Source organism: Mesoplodon bidens (assembly GCF_964165515.1).
Source record: "Mesoplodon bidens genome assembly, chromosome: 1".
Classification (NCBI taxonomy): Eukaryota; Metazoa; Chordata; class Mammalia; order Artiodactyla; family Ziphiidae; genus Mesoplodon; species Mesoplodon bidens.
In genome coordinates, this window is record NC_138176.1 from 17,407,053 (window position 1) to 17,430,339 (window position 23,287).

The 23,287-nt window shown below is 42.4% G+C and overlaps 1 protein-coding gene across 4 annotated transcripts in view; it reads right to left on the reverse strand.

The window, feature by feature from the left end:
- Positions 1 to 1,442: 1,442 nt before the first annotated feature.
- The window catches only part of PLEKHS1 (pleckstrin homology domain containing S1), a 43,753-nt gene continuing 21,908 nt past the window's right edge, over positions 1,443 to 23,287 (reverse strand). For 2 of the 4 annotated variants that reach the window (XM_081231742.1, XM_081231743.1), the window contains 11 exons: positions 18,945 to 19,033; positions 18,727 to 18,833; positions 18,270 to 18,404; positions 16,598 to 16,673; positions 15,596 to 15,712; positions 13,687 to 13,833; positions 8,752 to 8,867; positions 7,813 to 8,016; positions 7,036 to 7,137; positions 5,616 to 5,751; positions 1,443 to 2,643 (listed from right to left, as the gene is read on the reverse strand). In XM_081231742.1, the coding sequence (XP_081087868.1) occupies positions 2,464 to 2,643; positions 5,616 to 5,751; positions 7,036 to 7,137; positions 7,813 to 8,016; positions 8,752 to 8,867; positions 13,687 to 13,833; positions 15,596 to 15,712; positions 16,598 to 16,673; positions 18,270 to 18,404; positions 18,727 to 18,833; positions 18,945 to 19,033 (1,409 nt within the window). In that variant the 3' untranslated portion in view covers positions 1,443 to 2,463. The remainder of the gene's footprint in view (positions 2,644 to 5,615; positions 5,752 to 7,035; positions 7,138 to 7,812; positions 8,017 to 8,751; positions 8,868 to 13,686; positions 13,834 to 15,595; positions 15,713 to 16,597; positions 16,674 to 18,269; positions 18,405 to 18,726; positions 18,834 to 18,944; positions 19,034 to 23,287) is intronic. The other 2 variants (XM_081231745.1, XM_081231744.1) reach the window with 2 other exon arrangements.

The following is a 23,287-nucleotide window of genomic DNA, read 5'->3' on the forward strand; positions in this document are numbered from 1 at the left end:
GGAGCCAGGAGTCCTGTGTTCTCCCAGCACTTCCGTGAGCCACGAAAACACTTCAGTGCCTTAGTCTTCAGGCTCTTCTTCCACTCAATGTGGCACTGAAGGGCCTGGGAGCTAGTGCTTGTCCACCCATCTCAGCTTAGACATCTGAGCAAAACAGGAGAAGGACCTCTGGGCTTCAAAGCAGTGTACCCACCCCCCATTGTTGATTCCGTTTTACCTTGATATTTTTTTAAATTTCCTTCACTAAGGCGGCTTGGTTTCTACTTATGAAGGCTTAATATATAAATATGTTTAAATGTATATATTATTTACCACACCTGTATTTATTTTTCATTAAAAATGTGACATGTGCTCATAGTAAAAAGAAAAAGAGAGAGAAAAAAATTCGAACATTATAGAAATGCCTCCCTCCAATGGCCAACTGTGATCATACTTCTCAGAGATGATTCTTATCGACAATTTGATGTATGTTCTTCTAGATAAAAAAAGGTATTGTCTGAGCAGCAGCAGTATAACTAACCTTTATTGAGTGCTTACTCCGTATCAGGCAATGTGTCAGGGGCTGTTTGTACATCATCCATTTCAACATCATAACAACCCCTGTGAGGGAGGGATTTCTCTCCCCAGTTAGGGTTGGGAAAGATTTTTTTTTAATTAATTAATTTATTTATTTTTGGCTGCGTTGGGCCCTCATCACTGTGGGTGGGCTTTCTCTAGTTCCGGCGAGCGGGGGCTACCCCTTGCCGCAGAGCACAGGCCTCTCATTGCAGTGGCCTCTCCTGCTGCGGAGCACGGGTCTAGGTGTGCGGGCTTCAGTAGTTGTGGCACATGAGCTCAGTAGATGTGGCGCACGGGCTTAGTTGCTCTGCGGCATGTGGGATCTTCCCGGACCAGGACTCGAACCCATGCCCCCTGCATTGGCAGGTGGATTCTCAACTACTGCACCACCAGGGAAGCCCAGGGTTGGGAAAATTTTATATGCACCAACACCAGTCATTTATTTTTGTAAATGTGGGATGATGTTATACCTACTGCACTGCAACTTGCTTCTTTCATTCTTAAGATATTGTAAACATCTTTCCTAATCATTCATGTAAAACTTTGAACATCTGCAGGATGTCCAATTATATGAAGTCATCATAACTAAGCAATTCCCAAAGGATTTTTGTTGTTGTTGTTACAAACAACGCTACTGTGAACAATTTTTTAATGGATATCTTTGTGTATTTGTGTGAGTATTTCTGTAGGATAAATTTCTAGAAGTAGAAACAGTAGGTCAATATACACATATAAAATCATTATACAGTATACCTTAAACTAATACAATGTTATATGTCAATTATATCTCAGTAAAACTGGAAAAAAGCAGAGTCTTAACTCCAATCTAGCTTTACCAAAAAAAAAAAAAAAAGAAAAGAAAAAGAAAGAAACAGTAGGTCCAATAGGGCATGCAAATGAAAATTTTTTAATACTTTTGTGTACAATCTAGATAACAGAAAATGAACCATATTTGAGTATCTCATCTACGTGTTGAAGGTCTTTTCAAATCTAAATCCAATACAAAGTGAAGATCAGGACATCTGTTTCTCAGAGCTGGTTTTAGATTCTTGGTTCTGCCACTAAATAGCTATGAAACCAGGAGCCACGAAGAAAATATATCATTAAATGTCTGAGGCCTTGATTTCTTCTCGTGTGAAATGGCAACACAGTAAGATCTATTTTCCGAAGGCCTCTTTTGCTCTACCATTCCCCCATTTGACTCATCCTTTAGTTCTCTGCATTTGTTTTCTTATGTATGAAAAAAGACTTGATCCTTTCGGCCTTTTAGGATCAATGAGTTAATGCATCAATTAGTTAAGAACTTTCAAACTTAGAATTGCTAAGCAGTTCTCTTATTACTTGTAGAGCAAGCAAACTTTGCTGGATATAACCTTAAAATTACTTCGACTTCTAAAATTGTTCCTTGGTCTTTAAGAAAACAAGATGATCGTTGAATCCAAGAAGTCACTGTGTCTTAGCATTCTGGATGTGATGAACAGCAGGAGGTGTCTGGGAAGGCTGATACGGTATCGCATCTCTCTCGGGAATCTTGGCTTCCCGAAATGAGTGTTTCCAACTGTCCATTCCCTAACAAAGAAGAGACTGTGTGGACCATGACCTCACAGAACACACAGCACATTTTAGATGAGAAACTTACCCAATCTCAGTCTGTGGTGTTTGGGACAAAGTCTGAGATCATAAGGCCTTACATTTTCACTGTGTTCCATAGTTATCATCCCACTTGGGCCTCTCAACATCCCTGACGCAAGAGCCAGAGATGGGATGGTTATTCCCATTGTTAAGATGCAGATGGAGAAATTCAGAGAGCTGCGCTGACTGCCTACTGTCACACAGCGGTGAGGGGCAGAGCCTAGCACAGGGTCTGGGGCCCATCCTCGCTTGTCGGCAGTGGGCCCCAGCACGTTACTCTCCAGAGCCTTTCTGCTGACCCCTTTTAATGGCCAGACTCCTCTCCAGTGTCCTCTCCAGTACAGACGTATCCAGTTTAGAAGGTTTAATACCTTGGTCTTGTACGTGGCATGTACAGGCTATTGAGTGGAATTTCTCTGAATTGGGGATCCGAGCGATGGTGAGTTTTACTTTCTAAAACACAAGAAAGAAGAACATTAAATGACTGAAGACTATCTTTAGGACCGTTGGTTCTCAGTGTCAGTCTGTCCTCATTCATACCCTTTGAAGCTGGTTTTGAGGAAAATCTGGGCTGGAAGAAACCAGGATGACTTATATTGATATATTCATGTGGAAGATGGATTTTTATTCTCTGGCCTCCACAGGTCTGAGCCCTTAGGGCAGATCCCGGAGTACATCAGTCCTGTCCAGATGGGCCCATTTGTACCAAGAAATAAAAAGCCTCTTGAAACAAGAGAATCCAAATAAGACCACCAGACAGGACCAGTCCCTGACAACATTGGGAGGAAACTGAAGTTCTATGTGTTTCTCCTGCAATCTAGTGTCTCCTCCCCCTCCTTTTAAAATCTCACATTCTCTCCCCTTCCTGTCCCTACCCACGCTCACCCCAAATTCCCATTTCTGTCAACTTCATTCTCAAGGATGGAAAGTACATCTGCTTGGTTCAGCTGCTGTAAAACATTAGGGGTCTTTGACGGCCCCTCCTTTGGATCCATATCTTCCCATCTTCCAATATCCTTTTTCCTTTCAGGGACCAGCTATTTGAATTTTAAAAAGGACTGGATATTTGTTTTTTAACATAAAGAAATAGATCAGGAATGGTAGGGGTGGGCAAGTTGGGGAGTTTTTTGATCATCAAATAATCATATTGGTGAACACATGTATTTCTCAATAGCATCCAGGAGAAAGGGGGGCAGGCAGAATGAATCCAAAAGAAATGCTGCCAGTCCCTCTTATGCAAGTGACTCCACAATCTAGAAGGCAGTCTTGATAAACTGCAGTCAGCAACACCCAGGTGGAGTTCCTCCTGGATCTGCTCCCAGGCAAAAACCCTTTTCTTGGCTTCAGAGCTGATGCCTAGGTCTCTGGATAAGCGTATTGTTTGGTAACTTTCAGAAGATTATAGTGAACACTTGGCCGCAGCATGGGTCTTTGGCAGAGGAAATATATTACAGTTACTAGAGTGTTGGGCTGGACTCCCAAAAGCTCCCCTTTGCCACCACACAAACTCCTACCCTAGTCTTCAAAACCCAAATCAAGCATCCCCTTCTCTGAGACACCTTTCTGGCCTCCCTCAAATAGATTAACTTCATTTTTCCTCTGTGATCTCATGGTCCTCTGTTCATATCTCAAGGCACATACTGCACCTGTAACTGGCACATAATATACCTGTTTTATCCACTGATCTGTAAGCTCCTTGAGCTCAGGCCGAGGCCATTTTTGTGGCTCTAGGACCTAGCAGAGAATCCAGCATACAATAGACGTTCAATAAATGGTGAGTGAGTGAAGGAGTGAAGGAATGAATGAGTCCTTTTGCTCTAACACTAACTCTTTATGTATCTTAGACAACTCCCTCATTCTTACCAAGTTTTCCCATTTAGATAGTAGGGGTAGTACAATTTGTCTAACCAACCAAGTTATTGTGTGATGCAGAAGAGATAAGACATATTTAATCATAAACTCTCAGAGCTGGAAGAAATTTGAGAGATCTTCCAGTACTGTGGTTTTTAGAAATTCTAAGCCAAGTTACTGTTTCCTCGAGGTGAGGTAACAGGAAATTCCAACATGAAAAAATCATGATAAACATACACTGCTCTCACTAGCCGAAGCCCAGAACACCGTCCTCTTCCTCCCCTCTCCTCCTGTCCTGGTCTTAGGGGTCCAAGAAGTACAGTTTGAAAACCAACCCTCGCTCACTTTAGAGAGAAGAAACTGAAACTGACTTGTCAGAGAAGGAAGTGACTTTCCCAAGGTCAATGGCTTATCAGAAATAAAAATGGACCAGGAAAGGAGTAAACAATATGGAGACTGTACTAATAGGCAGAAACATGGCGAGCCTTTTAACGACATGCATACTCGGTACATAGTCACGTGTTCAGTATAATTCTTACAGTAAGTCTGCAAGGAACGTATGTCAATTTCTAAGATGAGGAAATGGAGGCTTAAAAAGCTAAACCTGTTCAGCATTCCCCAGCCGATAGTAGAAGAAGTAATAGTAACCAAATTGAGCACCTAATATGTGCCCGTCACCATTGTAAGCATGTTATATATTATCTCATTTAATTCTCCAATAACTAGTATTATCATTATCCCTTTTTTTTTTTTTTGCGGTACGCGGGCCTTTCACTGTTGTGGCCTCTCCCATTGCGGAGCACAGGCTCCGGACGCACAGGCTCAGTGGCCATGGCTCACGGGCCCAGCCGCTCTGCGGCATGTGGGGTCTTCCCGGACCGGGACACGAACCCGTGTCCCCTGCATCAGCAGGCGGACTCTCCACCACTGCGCCACCAGGGAAGCCCTATCCCTAATTTTACAGAAGAGAAAATTGAGGCACCGTTTGGTTAAAGGAGGTTGGATGTAAACACTGAGCCTGCCTGATTCCACGGCAAGCTCTTTTTTGCCATGTCATGCTGCGTCTGAGGTCTTTTTTTTTTTTTTTTTTTTTTTGCAGTACGCAGGCCTCTCACTGTTGTGGCCTCCCCCGTTGCAGAGCACAGGCTCCGGACGCGCAGGCCCAGTGGCCATGGCACACGGGCCCAGCCGCTCCGCGGCATGTGGGATCTTCCCAGACCGGGGCACGAACCCGTGTCCCCTGAACCGGCGGGCGGACTCTCAACCACTGCGCCACCAGGGAAGCCCACGGCTGAGGTCTTGAACCCAGCTGTTCAGTCTCCTAGCCCAGTGCTCCCTCCAACTCCAAATACTACTTGATACAAAAGAATTTTAAAAGGGCCCTAAAATAACATTCTTGTTATTTAGAAGTATTTTATGAAGTGTTATTTGCACTTCTTATTCTCTTATTTACATATGGTTGCTGAGGATTGAAGAGTCTCATTTGTCTTCAGAGTATAGTACTGTTCAGACACCACCCAAGACCTTGATCTTGTTCCTTCTTGCCCTGACCAGGGCCAATCAGCAGGACTCACCTCCTTCTGGATGGACCGGCTGAGAAACAAGGAAACCTCCTCCAGGCTCTGGGGCTTCAGGTCATTCACGGCCAAAAGGTGATCCCCGTGAAAAAATAAGCATCCCAGGTGCGGGGGGCCATCCCACTGAGCCACACTGCAATGGGGGTACAGCATCCAACACAAAAGTGAGACGGTGCTTGCTGGGAGTGTGGGGCACAGATGGAGATACAGATGGGGCTCCTCACTCTATCCTACCACTACTATTACTAGTTTCTTTAGCTATATTGCACTACATCTGAAGTAGTCGAACTCCTTTTTCTGTTTGGAATATTCTTTCCTCCATCATTACTCTTGGAGCCTGAGCCTTCCTCCAAACTCCAGCTCCAAGGACACCGCCTCTACAAAGCCCTCCTACATTACCCTTCCTTTACCTCAATTAATCTCTCCTGCCTCTGGACTTCTACTGCATTGTCTGAGCCCCTCGCTTATTGTATACTCAGATCAAATGCATTTTATATTTACTTGTTTATGTAGCTGTCTTTTTCAACCGGCTTTGAGACCTCAGAAGTATGGAACCACCTTAAAAAAATGTTTTTTTATAACCCCATAAACAGAAGATGTTAAGTACTGGGTTGGCCAAAAAGTTCGTTCCGGTTTTTCTGTAAGACGGTACGGAAAAACCCAGTATTTAAAGTGGGCACACAGTGAATATGTCACGCAAAAATAGATGAATTATTAGATGAGCAAGCTCAGGTGTAGAGGAGTCCATAGTTTCCGTCAAATATGTTTTGAGCCTTAGATTGTGAGAAGTTTGGAAAAATGGCAGGTTGTGGTTCCTGCCCTCTTATAGAACTTATAATTGATGTGTGACGTTCACATTAACAAGCTTTCTTCTATTCTAAAAATGTAATCTTCCATCAAAATGAATTACAAGGTCTTTAAAAGAATGTAGAATCAAATAAACAGTGATCATTCTAAGAAAATTCTCTGCCACACAATCTTCTGTGTCTGAGTCCCTGACTAGCAGGTCTTTACCTGATGTCTAGAAGTCTTCGACCCTGGTATGCCATTTTCTTTTAGACCTTAGATTCTTGTTGACCTCACTGACTTCATTCATCAAATACTCACTGCTCGTTGTTTGGCAATGATTTCCTTGGACCATACGTATTCCTGCCCACTTTTCCTCACTTTCAAAAAATCAGAAATTTAGTGCCTCCTGGACTTTTGGGTCCTCCTATACCCACCTATCTCCCAGCTGTCCCTCCTACACAGCAGTATCCTTATTTCTGCCTCAATCAAAGACCTTTTGTGACAACAGCAGCACGAGAGTCCGTGTTCTCCAGGCAGTTTTGCCACATACAGTGCTTCAAGATATAATTACTGTCTTCATATCATCCAACCCCATTTATAATCAGTAACCCTCAAATCTCCTACCTACCATATCCGTCCTGCAGCTTCTCTGAGAGCAAGATAGTTTATGATGTCAGGAGGAGAAAGGAACAGGTTCAGTTTCTCCACTTGGATTTCATCAGGGATGTTACTACAAGACATTTGTAAAAGTCAGGCAACTCTCTCTGGCTCTGAACTGTACCTTCTGAATGGACTTTGGCTTCCGACATCTGAGACGGTATTATGCCATTAAAGATTGTCCAAGACATTTGGAGAAGAATAAGAATTTAAGTTACTCGTTAATGCCCTCCTCCACCCCCTTGGGATGTGGTAGCGATGGTAGACAATGGAAAAGGAGTAAAAAATGGACCAAGTTCATTATATATCATGTCAGTTTGCACACTTCTCCATAGAAGGAGACATTGAAAAGAGTTAAAGTTGAGAACGATCTCATCAAATGTTCTTGGCGTCATTTAAAACCTGAAAGTTCTCCAGCCCAGTCTACAACCAAACCTCATGTGACTTGCATGCCTGTCATTTTAATAGTAAAATCTGGGTGATATACAACCCAGGTCAGGGTGATCCAAGGTTCCAGAACCTGAAAGAACAGAATTTTTTAAAGTATTTGAAAATGCCACTCACAGCCCAGGGGACTGCTCGCTGTGCTTCCAACTCTGGTACCCACTGTCCTTGGTTACCACATCAGTGAGAAGGGCAAGCTGGACAGATTCTTGGCTGAGTTGGAGATTAAAATGTGAATTCTGAGTACAAATGGAAGCCTGCCTTGCTCTACGGGCCCATAACATTTTAGAAATGAGAACTTTACTTGATTAGTATAGACAATCGCACAACACTTAGTGAGGCCGACCCCTTTTTGTCATTCGTGATCTGTGCTTCCGTATTGGCAGGTGAAAGACAAGAGCCTATTCCTGAGCCTTGTTCTTGTGGGTGAAGCTCCCCATTCAGGATATCTGCCAGGGTCTGGGATTCCTCTTTGCCATCAGCAGACTTATGGGACGTCTCTCTGGAACTAGAGTACAAGAAGTTAACACAAACCCTTTTTCAGCATTATCTATTTACAGCTGTGGTGTGTGAATCAGATTTAAGTAGCTAACAGCCATGTGAAAACTAACAAGGTTTTGAAGTATGTCCAACCATCAGAATCCCAGCTACAGTTAGAACCAAATCCAATAAACTTTCCTTCTAAAAATGGACATGGAACCAAAATAGCCCTTTACATTGGGAGGGTTTGGAGAGACAAAGTGAGCGTGTGAGAGAAGTAAATGCAAAACAGAAAAGAACTGCCCCAGGAGACAGAAAATGTCCCGAGGATGTCCCTAATGGTTTTCTATGGGTAGAGAAACCATTCTCACATTTACTTGTTTTGAGATGACTGAATAACGTGTTGAACTCGGTCTATGGTAATGCTTTTGTATTATTTTTTTTATAGCTTTTTTTTTTTTTTTGGCTGTATGTGGGCCTCTTACTGTTGTGGCCTCTCCCCTTGTGGAGCACAGGCTCCGGACGCGCAGGCTCAGCGGCCATGGCTCACGGGCCCAGCCGCTCCACAGCATGTGGGATCTTCCCGAACCGGGGCACGAACCCATGTGCCCTGCATCGGCAGGCGGACTCTCAACCACTGCGCCACCAGGGAAGCCCAATGCTTTTGTATTATTATATCAACTATTTAAATGATCTGGCAGCAATTACTCTAGAACAGTACATTAGCTAAGATCAAATTTTAAAGTATGGCAGTTTTACTTACCAGGATTTCATTGACATGTAATGATGCTCAACTGCCTTGGAGACCTGGTCTGGACTACCAGGTCCAATGGGTTCAATGGATTCACCAGAATCACTGGCAGCAAGAATATTATCCAACTATAGACAAGAGGCAGAGACGTAAGGATGTGAGTCTGTCAATAAGCCAGGGACCTTGTCACCCACTACCTGATGGCTCTGGTCCCTGAAACAGTATGTCTACCATTGGATGAACAGTGGTGCTCATTCTGGGGGAATGAACCAGGAAAGCTTCCGGCAGACTCCAAATCTGCTTTCTTCTCTAGGATTCCCCACGTTCCTGATACAAGCATTCTATTGGACGAAATTGCTGTTCGTTTTTCTGTTTCATCACTAGGCACTTAATGACATGAACTCTTTTGCCCAACCGATACTATTATAGAATCACGACTCCTGACTGGGTCAAAGGCTCCGACATAGTGCAGAGCTGGCCTCGGGCTACTCTGCTCACAGGCAGTCAAGTTACTTCAAGGGGCTGTAAGGATTCTAGAAGATACTGTCCTCTGGGGATTCTCCACTAGCCTGTTGGAACTAAGTCATTTGGGGCAATGGTTTCTCCAAAACCCTAAGGGCTTTCGATTGCCTACCTAACAAATTAACAATTAACCATCACTGGAACACTTCTTTCCAGTCAAGCCAGCCTTCCCACTATGCCCCTACAAACAGTGTTCTTCTAGTGCCCATTTCATGCTGTTTTCTTCTCCTGGAGTGCCCCTTTTCTCTTTTGTCTAATGAAGCTGTATTCAGGCCTGGCTTGAGGTCCCATAGCCCCCTCCGATCACCTCACCCACTGCCAACCTCTCCCTTCTCTGAGACAGTGTTGTACTTAATTTTTTCTTTTTTTTTTTTTTTTTGCGGTACGCGGGCCTCTCACTGTTGTGGCCTCTCCCGTTGCGGAGCACAGGCTCTGGACGCGCAGGCTCAGCGGCCATGGCTCACGGGCCTAGCCGCTCTGCGGCATGTGGGATCTTCCCGGACCGGGGCACGAACCCGCGTCCCCTGCATCGGCAGGCGGACTCTCAACCACTGCGCCACCAGGGAAGCCCTGTACTTAATTTTTGTAATGGTCTTCCAGCTTAGTTTTATCTGCCTTACTAGACTTTGCATCTCGTAAAGTACCTAGCAAATGCCGGGCATACAGCTAGTGCTCAGTACCACCTGACTGGTTGGTTGGACTGTCATGAAAGACTAGTCACCATCACCATGTCCCAGAGAGCACTGGCATGAAAAGCAGGGTCCTGTGGTCACATGAGCTTGGGGAATGCTGTGTGTTGTATCCTGCTTGGCTATTTATAATGCACCACTGCATACTAAAAAGGCTCTGAGAATTCTTCAGTGAAGAAGCTTGTGTAGCTTACTTTGATTTGGTGTTTACAGAAATTATTTAACCTCAGAATGCTTCTTATGTATGAACACGTCACCATCTTGTAGAAAAACCCAGTTTGGGAAATGCTGCTCCCCTCCCCCCAGTTTTGTCTTCCTACTTCCCATTTCCATTCTCTTCTCTCTACTGTCCACCTTGAATATAGCTGCTGGGTTAACAGTACTAGAAGATAATTCGGTTTTGCCCCTTCCTAACTGAGAAGCCACCACTGCCCCTTGTCCTGCCTGCAGCATGAAGTCAACTTGGCATTCAAGACCCATTATGGTCTGGCTCTTTTTTCTGGTTGCTGTGGGGTTTTTTCCCCTAATATGCCACTCACGCATGAAGTCAACTTGGCATTCAAGACCCATTATGGTCTGGCTCTTTTTTCTGGTTGCTGTGGGGTTTTTTCCCCTAATATGCCACTCACACTGGGTTAGAGCTCAACTGAACTATTCACCATATATGTGTCAAATGCCATTTTGTGTCTTGAAGCCCTCCCTGACTCCAGTGGAGATAGAAAATGTCTTTTTTTCTATTGCTTCCAGAGCTCTTTTATTTTAAAAAAAAGTATTGTTTTATTGAAGTGCAGTTGATTTACAATGTTGTGTTAATTTCTACTGTACAGCAAAGTGATTCAGCTATATATATATATGTATATATATTGGGTTGGCCAAAAATTTCATTTGGGTTTTCCATAAGCTGTTACGGAAAACTACTAGAGCTAATCAATGAATTTGGTAAAGTAGCAGGATACAAAATTAATGCACAGAAATCTCTGGCATTCCTGTACACTAATGATGAAAAATCTGAAAATGAAATCAAGAAAACACTCCCATTTACCACTGCAACAAAAAGAATAAAATATCTAGGAATAAACCTACCTAAGGAGAAAAAAGACCTGTATGCAGAAAATTATAAGACACTGATGAAAGAAATTAAAGATGATACAAATAGATGGAGAGATGTACCATGCTCTTGGATTGGAAGAATCAACATTGTGAAAATGACTCTACTACCCAAAGCAATCTACAGATTCAATGCAATCCCTATCAAACTACCACTGGCATTTTTCACAGAACTAGAGCAAAAAATTTCACAATTTGTATGGAAACACAAAAGACCCCGAATAGCCAAAGCAATCTTGAGAACGAACAATGAAGCTGGAGGAATCAGGCTCCCTGACTTCAGACTCTACTACAAAGCTACAGTAATCAAGACAGTATGGTACTGGCACAAAAACAGAAAGATAGATCAATGGAACAGGATAGAAAGCCCAGAGATAAACCCACGGACATATGGTCACCTTATCTTTGATAAAGGAGGCAGGAACGTACAGTGGAGAAAGGACAGTCTCTTCAATAAGTGGTGCTGGGAAAACTGGATAGGGACATGTAAAAGTATGAGATTAGATCACTCCCTAACACCATACACAAAAATAAGCTCAAAATGGATTAAAGACCTAAATATAAGGCCAGAAACTCTCAAACTCTTAGAGGAAAACATAGGCAGAACACTCTATGACATAAATCACAGCAAGATCCTTTTTGACCCACCTCCTAGAGAAATGGAAATAAAGACAAAAATAAACACATGGGACCTAATGAAACTTAAAAGCTTTTGCACAGCAAAGGAAACCATAAACAAGACCAAAAGACAACCCTCAGAATGGGAGAAAATATTTGCAAATGAAGCAACTGACAAAGGATTAATCTCCAAAATTTATAAGCAGCTCAGGCAGCTCAATAACAAAAAAACAAACAACCCAATCCAAAAATGGGCAGAAGACCTAAATAGACATTTCTCCACAGAAGATATACAGACTGCCAACAAACACATGAAAGGATGCTCAACATCTTTACTCATCAGAGAAATGCAAATCAAAACTACAATGAGATATCATCTCACACCAGTCAGAATGGCCATCATCAAAAAATCTAGAAACAATAAATGCTGGAGAGGGTGTGGAAAAAAGGGAACATTCTTGCACTGCTGGTGGGAATGTGAATTGGTACAGCCACTATGGAGAACGGTATGGAGGTTCCTTAAAAAACTACAAATAGAACTACCATATGACCCAGCAATCCCACTACTGGGCATATACCCTGAGAAAACCATAATTCAAAAAGAGACATGTACCAAAATGTTCACAGCAGCCCTATTTACAATAGCCCGGAGATGGAAACAACCTAAGTGTCCATCATCAGATGAATGGGTAAAGAAGATGTGGCACATATATACAATGGAATATTACTCAGCCATAAAAAGAAATGAAATTGAGCTATTTGTAATGAGGTGGATGGACCTAGAGTCTGTCATACAGAGTGAAGTAAGTCAGAAAGAGAAAGACAAATACTGTATGCTGACACATATATATGGAATTTAAGAAAAAAAAATGTCATGAAGAACATAGGGGTAAGACAGGAATAAAGACACAGACCTACTAGAGAATGGACTTGAGGATATGGGGAGGGGGAAGGGTAAGCTGTGACAAAGTGGAAGAGTGGCATAGACATATATACACTACCAAATGTAAGGTAGATAGCTAGCGGGAAGCAGCCGCATAGCACAGGGAGATCAGCTCGGTGCTTTGTGACCGCCTGGAGGGGTGGGATAGGGAGGGTGGGAGGGAGACGCAAAAGGGAGGGGATATGGGAACATATGTATATGTATAACTGATTTAATTTGTTATAAAGCAAAAAATAAAAAAAAATTAAAAAAATAAAGAAAAAAGAAAAAAAAAAAAGAAAAACCCAAATGAACTTTTTGGCCAACCCAATATATATGTATATATGTGTGTGTGTGCGCGTATATCTATATCTATATCTATATATATATATATATATATACACACACACACGCACACACACACACATTCTTTTCCATTTTGGTATATCACAGGATATTGAATATGGTTCCCTGTGCTATACAGTAGTACCTTGTTGTTTGCTTCCAGAGCTCTTTGACCATGCCTCTGGTGGAGCATCGTCAGGTGGTAACTGGTAAGACTGTGAGCACTGAGGGCAGGCGTGATATCAGGTACTTTCTGGCAGCCACCATGCCTGTAGCACAGCACAGGATTCGCACACAGAAGGCACTCAGTAGGGAATTCCAAATGATCAATAGACTGGTTGGTATATGCCACACAATTTATCACCCAAGGGTATTGTTGTTTCTGCTCATTATTATCTCTTCCCAGAATGCAGAAAGACTCCCCAGGTCAATCCCTCAAGTCCAAATTTTGCCTATCATGTAAGGTCAAATGTCATTCCATGGAACTTTCCCTGGCCTCTGTCTGGAAGTCAGCTTCCCCGCCTACCACCCTTCATGTCCTCCGAGCATTTTACAAGCATCTCTCTTCAGCATGGAGCCCTTTCTGTCTCATATCATGGTTGGTTCCTATTAAAGTGTCAACACTGTGACCACATCACCTGTGTCTGATTCTGAAACCAGCCTAGTGCCTCAGAAACAGTGCCTGGCAGGGGCTCAGTAAATATTTGTAGAAGGAATAAATGATTAGTAAACAGAAGGGGTTACCTCTAAAAGAATACTTCGAGGATTAATATAATGACTCTCTTCTTCTGTATCTTGAGTGGTGTCTGACAAGAAGCCATGCGGTAGATGAGCTTCTCTGAGTCCTGAAGAAATTTTTTCCATTAAAAAAGAACTTTTTTCCATTGAATGCTGAATAAAGAGATGAAGACAGAATTAATGCTTTTTCCTTGTCTTTGCAAGAGACAGAATTAAACCACATGTTTTCTGGAAAAGGCATAATAGATTAATTGGGTTGAGAACATCCAAGGATCTTCCAAGGTTACATCCAGAAGCCCACACAACTTGAATTTGCTTCTTGAGTCTGGGTCACCACTGATATAAAAATATAAGCCCATCTTTCAGGCTCTTCTCTATTATTGGGTCCTGTAACTCAGAACAAGTAATTCTCTCCGGTGGGTGGTGTTCTAAGTCACTAAGCTCTGCCACTGAATCCTCCACCCTCATCTTTTTCTAGTTTTCACTCAGTGCCATCTGAGAAGCTAATTAGCCCAGGGTCAAGGCACTGCATCTTCTCCCTTTCTGCTCAGTGTTCCTCTTTTGTGTTCTGCTTATATAATTCTACTGTTTCCATAGCAATGCAATTTTGTAGCATCGATCATGTGATAGTATGAATTGTAGGCTTCAAGGTGATCTAGGTTCAACCAACTACTGCTTCCCTCTCTAACAGATACAGGACAGCACAAAGTAGCTGCTTTGCCTGGCAGGAAAATTGTTATAAGTACAATTCAATTCTTCCAAGTACAGTGCCTTAGAGCAAGGGCAGGGTGGTTTGAAAAACCCCTGAATGTTCTCTAGGAAGTCCTTGAAAGAAAGTGATTAAAAAAAAAAAAAAAGATGTATTTAAGTTGTGTCCGTTTTTTCTAGCTCCAAGTTCACGAAGCCAGGTCATGCTGAGTCTGGGATGAGGAAGCGTTCCCGTTTTATTTTAGAAACAGCAACAACAACTCCCAACAGGGTAGGTGGTTCTCTTAACTGAAGCTGATTGGAAAATCACTGGATTGGAATACATAGTATGAAAAGGCAAAATGACCAATAATATTATCTTTAGGGAGAAGGGGTACAGGAGTGAAAAGCAAGAGGCATTTATTGAAAAGAGTTATCTTGCTCAACCCCGTCTCCTACCACCTTTCCTACAAATACCAATATGATATGATTGATATGCTACGTAAAGCTTTTAAAATAGTTGGAGAGCTTCCAGCTAGATAAAACAGGAGGCTGTGCCCTATTAAGATGTGCCTGGTACCCAGGGAAAAGGCAAAGTCAGTGGTTACCTCTCTAAGGGACAAAATAGCGTCCGTGGCAGAAGAAAAACGCACTCAGCCTGTTCATTACTAATATCCAAAATTGGGAAGATTGCAAATGCAAGAGAGCTCAAAGCACAATTACAAATCGTTTTCAAGGGGCAAATGTAGTAGATTTTGTTTCCCTCAAATGGACTTCGTTAGAAATGAAGACACACACGGAGAAGCAAGACTGATTTGGGTAAACAGAGGAAATAAGAAGAACTCTGACTTTGCCTCAGGAGCACAGATGGTCAAGTGGTGTTCGGGGCATTTGTTTTTACAGAAGTCATCTTTGCCCTGTTGGTGAAAGGAAGGAAAAGGCTACCATCCAGGCTTTGGTTTAGCTGGGGGGATCTCCACCCAACATACCCGATGTACCTGGACGCATATCAAAAGGCATCCAAAATGAATGAATACATCTAGATGTAGGCCGGGCAAGCAGTAAGGCTCATCATGGTAGGGGAAACAGGCTAAATATAGGACAGATCATAGGACTAAGAATCATTCTTTGGTGGATTAGGCTTGGAGGAAGATGTCAGATACGTTGACTTTTGAAGCATCAGCTGGCTCCCAGGGAGGGCGTCCTAAGAGAGGTTAAGTCTGATTACCATGTCTGGAAGACTTTTTCTTGTTGTGGTTGTGCTGACAGCCTCTGATGTGCAGTAAGGACCAAGGAGATGGATGGGGTCTGAAGCGGGCCTTCTATCACCCAGTGAGAGTCTCTCCTGCTTATCAAAAAGGAATATTGGAATCAGGGCATGATTGATCTCTTGTCTAGAATGAAGCAACAGCCCAGTCATGGGGCTCTCTGCTTCCAACCTTTGACCGCTAACATGTATACTGCTGGCCAGCATTCTCCCGTTTAGACAAGAGCTGATTTTGTGTCTCTCCTGTTCCAAAATCCTTGAGGACTCCCGGCCTGGCCTTCAGAGACGCTCTAAGTTTCCCTCAACCTGTCTTTTCAACGCTGTGTCCCTCTGTACCCAACCCCTTCACTCTGATCACTTGAGTACTTGTAGACACACTTTGCTTTCCCTTCTCCTTGGCCTCTGCTTTTGTTGTAAACATAGAACAACCTAGAAACCATGTCAAAATGATACCTAGAGGCCAAAGTTTCATTTATAAAGGTCTGTCCTAAGAAAGGACTTAGGTAAATTAGCAAAGGTTCTTATGAAGTAAATAAACAACTTAAAATTTCTGGCACTTACATCAAAGAAACCTTATATTGAAAATACAAGATAGGTAAAAAGCATTTTTTTAGAAACCACCCTGGACTTAAGTCATTCCAAAGGTAGCTGTTATGTACCTTGAATAACAATGATGGAAAACACTGTAGTTTCAGCTACTATTAAAAAATGCCACAGTTAACTTTCACTCCTCCTACTTCAATAGTGAAAATCTGAACTGTCTGTATTTTAGCTCTCTTGCAAAACACAAAAGAATTTTTTTCTATTGTTAGTCATAAAAATAACAAGGATGTACATTTTCTCATTTATTCCTTGTATTAATGCCAGTTGCTAAGGAGGAAAAAAAAAATAGCTCACACTGTTTCCTTGTGCAAGAGGGCTTTGTTCAGGTGCCCTGTTACTTTATTAGTGAAACAGAGTTACCTCTGTATTCTGGTGTGCTGCTTTTATATTCCGGCAGAGTGATGACAAGAAGGAGACCCAGTCTTTAATCTTCTCCCTGTTGATAGGAATAAACTTTCAGCTGGCATGTGGCAACAACAGCGCCTGCACTCATTTTGAACCGGAGGAGGATTCTTTTATTAAGACTGGAACAGGCAATGGGGTAGGTACCAGGGAAATAAGGATCTTTTTCTTGAGTAGCTTAAATGCCCCCCTTTGGATCCTTACCACCTCCATGCTAACACACCAGAATTAACCCTCATGCCACCTCTGTGAGCAAAGCTCAGAGAAATGGGAAGAAAAGTGGAAAGTAACAGGATAATCACAGGGTTTGGAGCTTTTGACTTTGAAACGGATTTCTTTTGTGTTCTTAAGTGGCCCCTTAACCTGTCAGCGCCATTTGGTGTAGCTATTTAGGTGTGCCTCCCTTTAGGGAGTACATGTGTTTAAGAAGGATGTATTTGGGCCTCCCTGGTGGCGCAGTGGTTGAGAGTCCGCCTGCCGATGCAGGGGATACGGGTTCGTGCCCCGGTCTGGGAGGATCCCATATGCCGCAGAGCGGCTGGGCCCGTGAGCCATGGCCGCTGAGCCTGCGCATCCGGAGCCTGTGCCCCGCAACGGGAGAGGCCACAACAGTAAGAGGCCCGCGTACCGCAAAAAAAAAAAAAAAAAGAAGGATGTATTTGAACAAATGTATATAAATCACATCTTCTTTTCAATTGACTCCCAAGACAATTGAAAAGAAAGGTTTTCGCCTGGGGATTGATCTGCAGCAGATCAAATCTCGTCATATTGATACTTTGGCTTGAGCATTTGCCACCTCCTCTGTACAGCTGCCTTCTCCATCTTTAGCCTCTCTGTCAAGCAGATAATCAGCGGCAAAGAATCCATTTGCCATCTTCGCTAGCACCAGGAGCCCCTCTTAAAAACTGAAGACTCCTTCAGGGACGAGCATAGCCACTCCCTATTATATGTACCTTGCGTAGATGTTAGTGTATTGGTTTCTTGTACATAAAATGTATCTGCGGTGATGGTGACGGTTATGGGTTGAATTGTGTCCCCCCGCTAAATTCACGTGTTGAAATCCCAATCCTCAGGACCTCAGAATGTGACCTTATTTGGAAGTCAGGTCAGGTTGTTGCAGATGTAATTAGTTAAGATGAGGTCAGATTGGAGAAGGGCGTCCCAATCCAATATGACTAGTGTCTTTATAAAAAGGAGAAATTTGGACGTAGAGACGTGCACATAGGGAGATTGCCATGTAAAGACTGGAGGTTTGCTGCCACAAGTCAAGGAACTACCAGAAGTTAGGAGACAGGCCTGGAACAGATCTTCTCTAGAACCTTCAGAGGAACCATGGCCTGCGACACCTTGATTTCAGACTCGTACTCTCCAGGACAGTGAGACAACAAATTTCTGTTGTTCTAAGCCACCCAGTTTGTGGTACATTGCTATGGCAGCCCTAGGAAATGAATACTGTGATTTGTCAAGGTATTTTAACACATAATAAAGACTGCCAAGATGGTGTTTAAGGTTGTGGCCATGGGTTTCTATTCAAGGCATGTTTATTGTATACTGGTTTAAAATGTTTTTGTTTATTTGTTTGTTTTTTATCTTGCATACAGGAGACACCCTGTGTTATCTTACTACTTACCTGTCATAGCCAATGAGGAAGTATTCCCTATTGGTGGCCCTGATGGTCATCACTTCTTCAGGATGGCATTTAAACATCTTCTGTACAGATTGCATTTTTTCATGGTTACTGATGCCGACTTCTACACTGGAATTTCTGTTAGATATAAAGTATTAAACAGATGCAAATACAAAATTAGGAAGAAATTGACAAATGGTTTTTATTAAGTTTCAAATTGAATAAAACTTTAGATCTGTTTGATCAATACTTTGAAAATTGTCCAATAGTTTTAGAAAATAAGTTTAGATCTGGTTTATCACTGATTGAAAATACTTTGTTCAGCCTAAAACTTAATTCAGAATTCCTATTTCAGTTGGACCCTTAGTTCCACAAATTAACGTTTTCTAATCTTTTTTCTGTTTTGCAGGCAACACATTAGTATTTGTTGTTATAAACATTTTCTTGATTGGATACGCACCGATCAATTTCAATAGAACCTCGGTGATGATGGTCTTTGTAATAGGAAAGACTAAAGCCCTTTTCCCCACTCTTTGACAGGATGAAAAGCCGCTTTTTCCAAGAGGTCTGAAAAATGGAAACATTTTGCATCTCAGTTAAATCTCAAAGGAAGAGAAAGGATTTAAAAAATGCTCATGAGGCTGGTGGGAGGCCTGTTAAATCTTTGTGAATACTTACTGCAGAGAAGAAAAGCTGAGGAGGTGGTGATTTAATAAAGTAATCTTGTTTGCAGACTTCATTTTCATAATATAATGTAAATTGTTTCCCTAATAAAAGAAAGTGAACAGGACTCAGTCTGTTCCCTATAAATTTCTGAGAAGAACTTCAATTGGAGAACACTGTTTACCGCTGGAAAGGTCTTCACATTATTCAGTTATGGAAAAAAACATCTATAATAGGCCAGGAGAACAAAAAACCCAGGGCCAAGTGTGTGATTCTTATTCATCCACTGTCGGGACCTTTGTTCAGATGACATTTAGAAGCTCTTTAATTCAGCTCACACCTGTCTGGCTCTCCGTCTCTGGAGGATGCCCTTGGCTCTCTAGATGTGAGCAAAGATTTGTCTCCCTTCCTGTTGAAGCACCAGCCGCAGCAGCAAGATAATTCTGCCTTGACCTTTGACTTACCAAACAAAAGCAAAACCACCTGCTATTGAAAATAAGGTGGCCAAGTGGTTAAATAGGAGATTTCCAAAATGTTAATTGTTTCTCTGTAAGGACTGACATGTACAGGCAGTTTTGATTTTTTCTATATTTTTGAAAAGGCCTGCAAGAAATATGTACTACTTTCCTTATCTAGAGAAAATTAGTGTTGCTAAAATAAAATTTATTTTAAAAAGAAGACCTTGGTTTTGCTTTTACATCCAGGCTATAGTTCTAGTTCATCCATGGTTTGGTAAAAGACAGCCTTTACGGGATTCCCTGGTGGCACAGTGGTTGAGAATCTGCCTGCCAATGCAGGGGACACGGGTTCAAGCCCTGGTCTGGGAGGATCCCACATGCCGCGGAGCAACTAGGCCCATGAGCCACAACTACTGAGCCTGCGCGTCTGGAGCCTGTGCTCCGCAACAAGAGAGGCCGCGATAGTGAGAGGCCAGCGCACCGCGATGAAGAGTGGTCCCCGCTTGCCACAACTAGGGGAAGTCCTCACACAGAAATGAAGACCCAACACAGCAAAAATAAATTTTAAAAAATAATAAATTAATTAAAAACTCCTACCCCCAACATCTTCTTAAAAAAAAAAAAAAGACAGCCTTTACTAAAGAATGAGCACTTCTTTATGAAGTGAAAATAGAATGAAGATTAGGTACTACAGCTGATGGAGACATTATGCTCGTATCCAGTCATTCTCAGACAGCCGTCCTCACCTTCCCTGCCTCTCCGCCTTCTGCAGCAGCTCTGCCTGCTGCCCCCCATTCTTCCCACCAAGGAAGAAAAAAGGAAAGAGAAAACCAGAAGGAAACAAAAGCAAAAAGTTTTAACTCCTTTATTTAATGGTTGTGTGGCTTTGGACAAATTCACAGATTTATTTACTGAACAAATACTTACAGAACACCTTGGATCACTAAACTTCAGTTTCCTCGTTTGTAAAATGGAGGTGAAAAATAAAGGAAAGTAAAGAGCATCGTAGCCACTGCAGTCCCTGACCGACAGTGCACCCTGAGAGGAATTCAGGATGAAAAACAGGATGCGGCACTCTGTGATCTAGAAAAACCGTCCCCATAGATAGAGGTATTTCAGGAAGAATTTTAATGAATCCAAATCCTTGCATCTTCCCGTACATACATGAGCACAAAAATCATTAACTTGAAGTATCTGTTCTTTGTGACTAACAGCAATCTTTTACTGAGATGTATTCTTGACTGAATGTATTTTCTAGCCAAAAGTCATACATAAGCTGGTTTCCCCCTATGTCTTCAGAGCAGTTCCCTAGAGCTACTGAGCGGCTGTCTCCCCAGTAGGAGACAGAGTGGAGTAAGAGAGGAAGAGTGGTATCAGATGAGGCTGCAGATGAACCCTGCAGCACCTGGTAGACACTAGACCATGGTAGAGTTTGCATTTATTTTAAAAGCAATGGACAACACCATCCATGGATTAGCCTTGACCAAAAAACACTGAAAGAATCTCATCAACCCTCTAGGTCCAATTTGTAGGAAATACAGAAAACAGAGAAACATGCCAAACACCATACCAGGGATGTGATCAGCAAAATACAGTCTCTAGGGGAACTTCTAGGACAAAATCTCAGGGTTTTCACCCTTGGATAGATCATTTCTGGCCCTGAACATCTCCACCTCGATTTCCCAAAAACTTCTTTCTCTCATCCTTTTCTCTCAGGTGCCCTAGATCACTTGGTGGCACCAACATCTATCTAGCCTCCCCTCCTAGAACACGTAGAGTCCTCTTAAACTTTCACCCTTCCATCACCCTTCTGTCCAGTCAGTCATCAAGTCATGTCCATTTCACTTCCCGGATCCACCCCTATCTCTCTGTTCTATCACCACCGCCTTCAAGACCTTCATACATTTCAATACATTAAATTCACATGAATTCAAGGCCTGCATACGTTTTTCACTGTACTGCTTTGGTAACTGTCTAGATTGACTCTCTAATTCCGTTCTTGGCATCTTCAAAACCATCCTCAACATAGATAGCCCTGAGAGTAAATGCCAAATCTGGCCAATTTTGTACTTCGGGCAAAGATGAAATAACAGGAACTGGATTTACTCTCCTGTCTGAAACACACAAAAAATACAAAATATATAAATTAGTTGTTTTCAGGACACTGGTCATAGGCAATCAAAGTCATGGATCCCTAAGAGACAGGAAACAAACTTGGTGAGCCCTACAATTTCCTTGGCAGAGTTTCCAGTCCACAGCACAGGAAAGGGGAACTGAGGTGGGCGCAGGTGGACCCCTGAGCAGAGGAAAAAGAGCTGAGAGTTCAGGGAGATCAAGGCAGCTAGAGCTCATAGGACAGAGGGAAGAGCTGCACAGAGGGAGAATCCCGGAGACAGCCACAGGGTCCCCCTCAAGTATTCAAGAATACTGATCAGTATACGTGTGTGGGGAAACTACCCAAGGCCAGAGAATGAACCATCAGAAAAAATTAGAGGGAAGAGTGCCCAGTGCTCCACTGGGCCACAAAAAGTGCCAGTTCCGTCCAGCCAAACTGGCAAAAATGATCATTGATGGAGCACTGGGTAGAATACTCAGGAAAGTCTTGCCTCAGTAGTGAGGAATAATTAGCTCTGGGCTGAGGACTGCTCCAGACCTAACAAATCATAAGAGCAAGTCTTAAAAGGATCAAATTGTTTCCAAGGAAGTTTACTGCATCCCAGAAAAAAAGCTCAAGATTTATAGAAATACAAAAATATCCAGCACCCAACAAGGTAAAATTTGCAAGGTTTGGCAACCAATCAAAAGTTACCTGGCATGCAAAGAGACAGGAGAGACACATAATGTGGATAATCATCAATCCTGCAAAACTGGCCTAGGACTGACACAGATGTTAGAATTAACAGAGAAGTTCATTAAAACAGTTATTATCAACTGAAGTTAGAGATATAGAAGATATAAGAAAGATCCAAAGTGAACTTCTAGAGGTGAAAACCACAATGTCTCAGAAGAACAACAACAACACTAGATGAGATTAATGGGACTAAAACAGATGGAGAGTGAAAAAGAACCCCAAACACAAAAGAGCACTGGTGCATTGTGGGACAATTTCAAGTTTCAGGTAACTGGATTCCCTGAAGTGGGGGAGGGAGACAGAAAAAAATATTCGACGAAATAATGCTGAAAATTTTACAAATTTAAAGAAAACTATCTCAGAAATCTCAGCAGGTCAGGAACCCCAAACACAAAATATAGGAAGAAAACTATAACAAGGAACATCATAGCCAAATTGCTCAAAATCAGTGATAAAGAAAAACCTTAAAAACTGTCAGAGGGAAAAAAGAGATAATGCATACAGAAGAAAAAATAAGGATGACATTAGATTTCTCATCAGAAACAACGCAAGCAAAACAACAACAACATCAAAACCCAGTGGAACAACATATTTAAAGTACTGAAAGAAAAATAGTACATTTTAGAATTCTATAGGCAGAAAACATATCTTTCAAAAACGAAGGCAGTTTCAAGACATTTTCAGACATACAAAAGCTGAAAGAATTCAGCACCAGGAGGCCTGCATCAGAAGAAATGTTAAAGGAAATCCTTCAGGTGGAAAAAATGACACCAGATGGAAATCTGAATTTATACAAATGAATGAAGAATGCTGAAGTGGTAACTGCAAGGATAAATACGTGAAATTTTTATCTGACTATTTAAGACATAAAAATTCAATTGATGGGGCTTCCCTGGTGGCACAGTGGTTGAGAATCTGCCTGCTAATGCAGGGGACACGGGTTCGAGTCCTGGTCTGGGAAGATCCCACACGCCGCGGAGCAACTGGGCCCATGAGCCACAACTACTGAGCCTGCGCGTCTGGAGCCTGTGCTCCGCAACAAGAGAGGC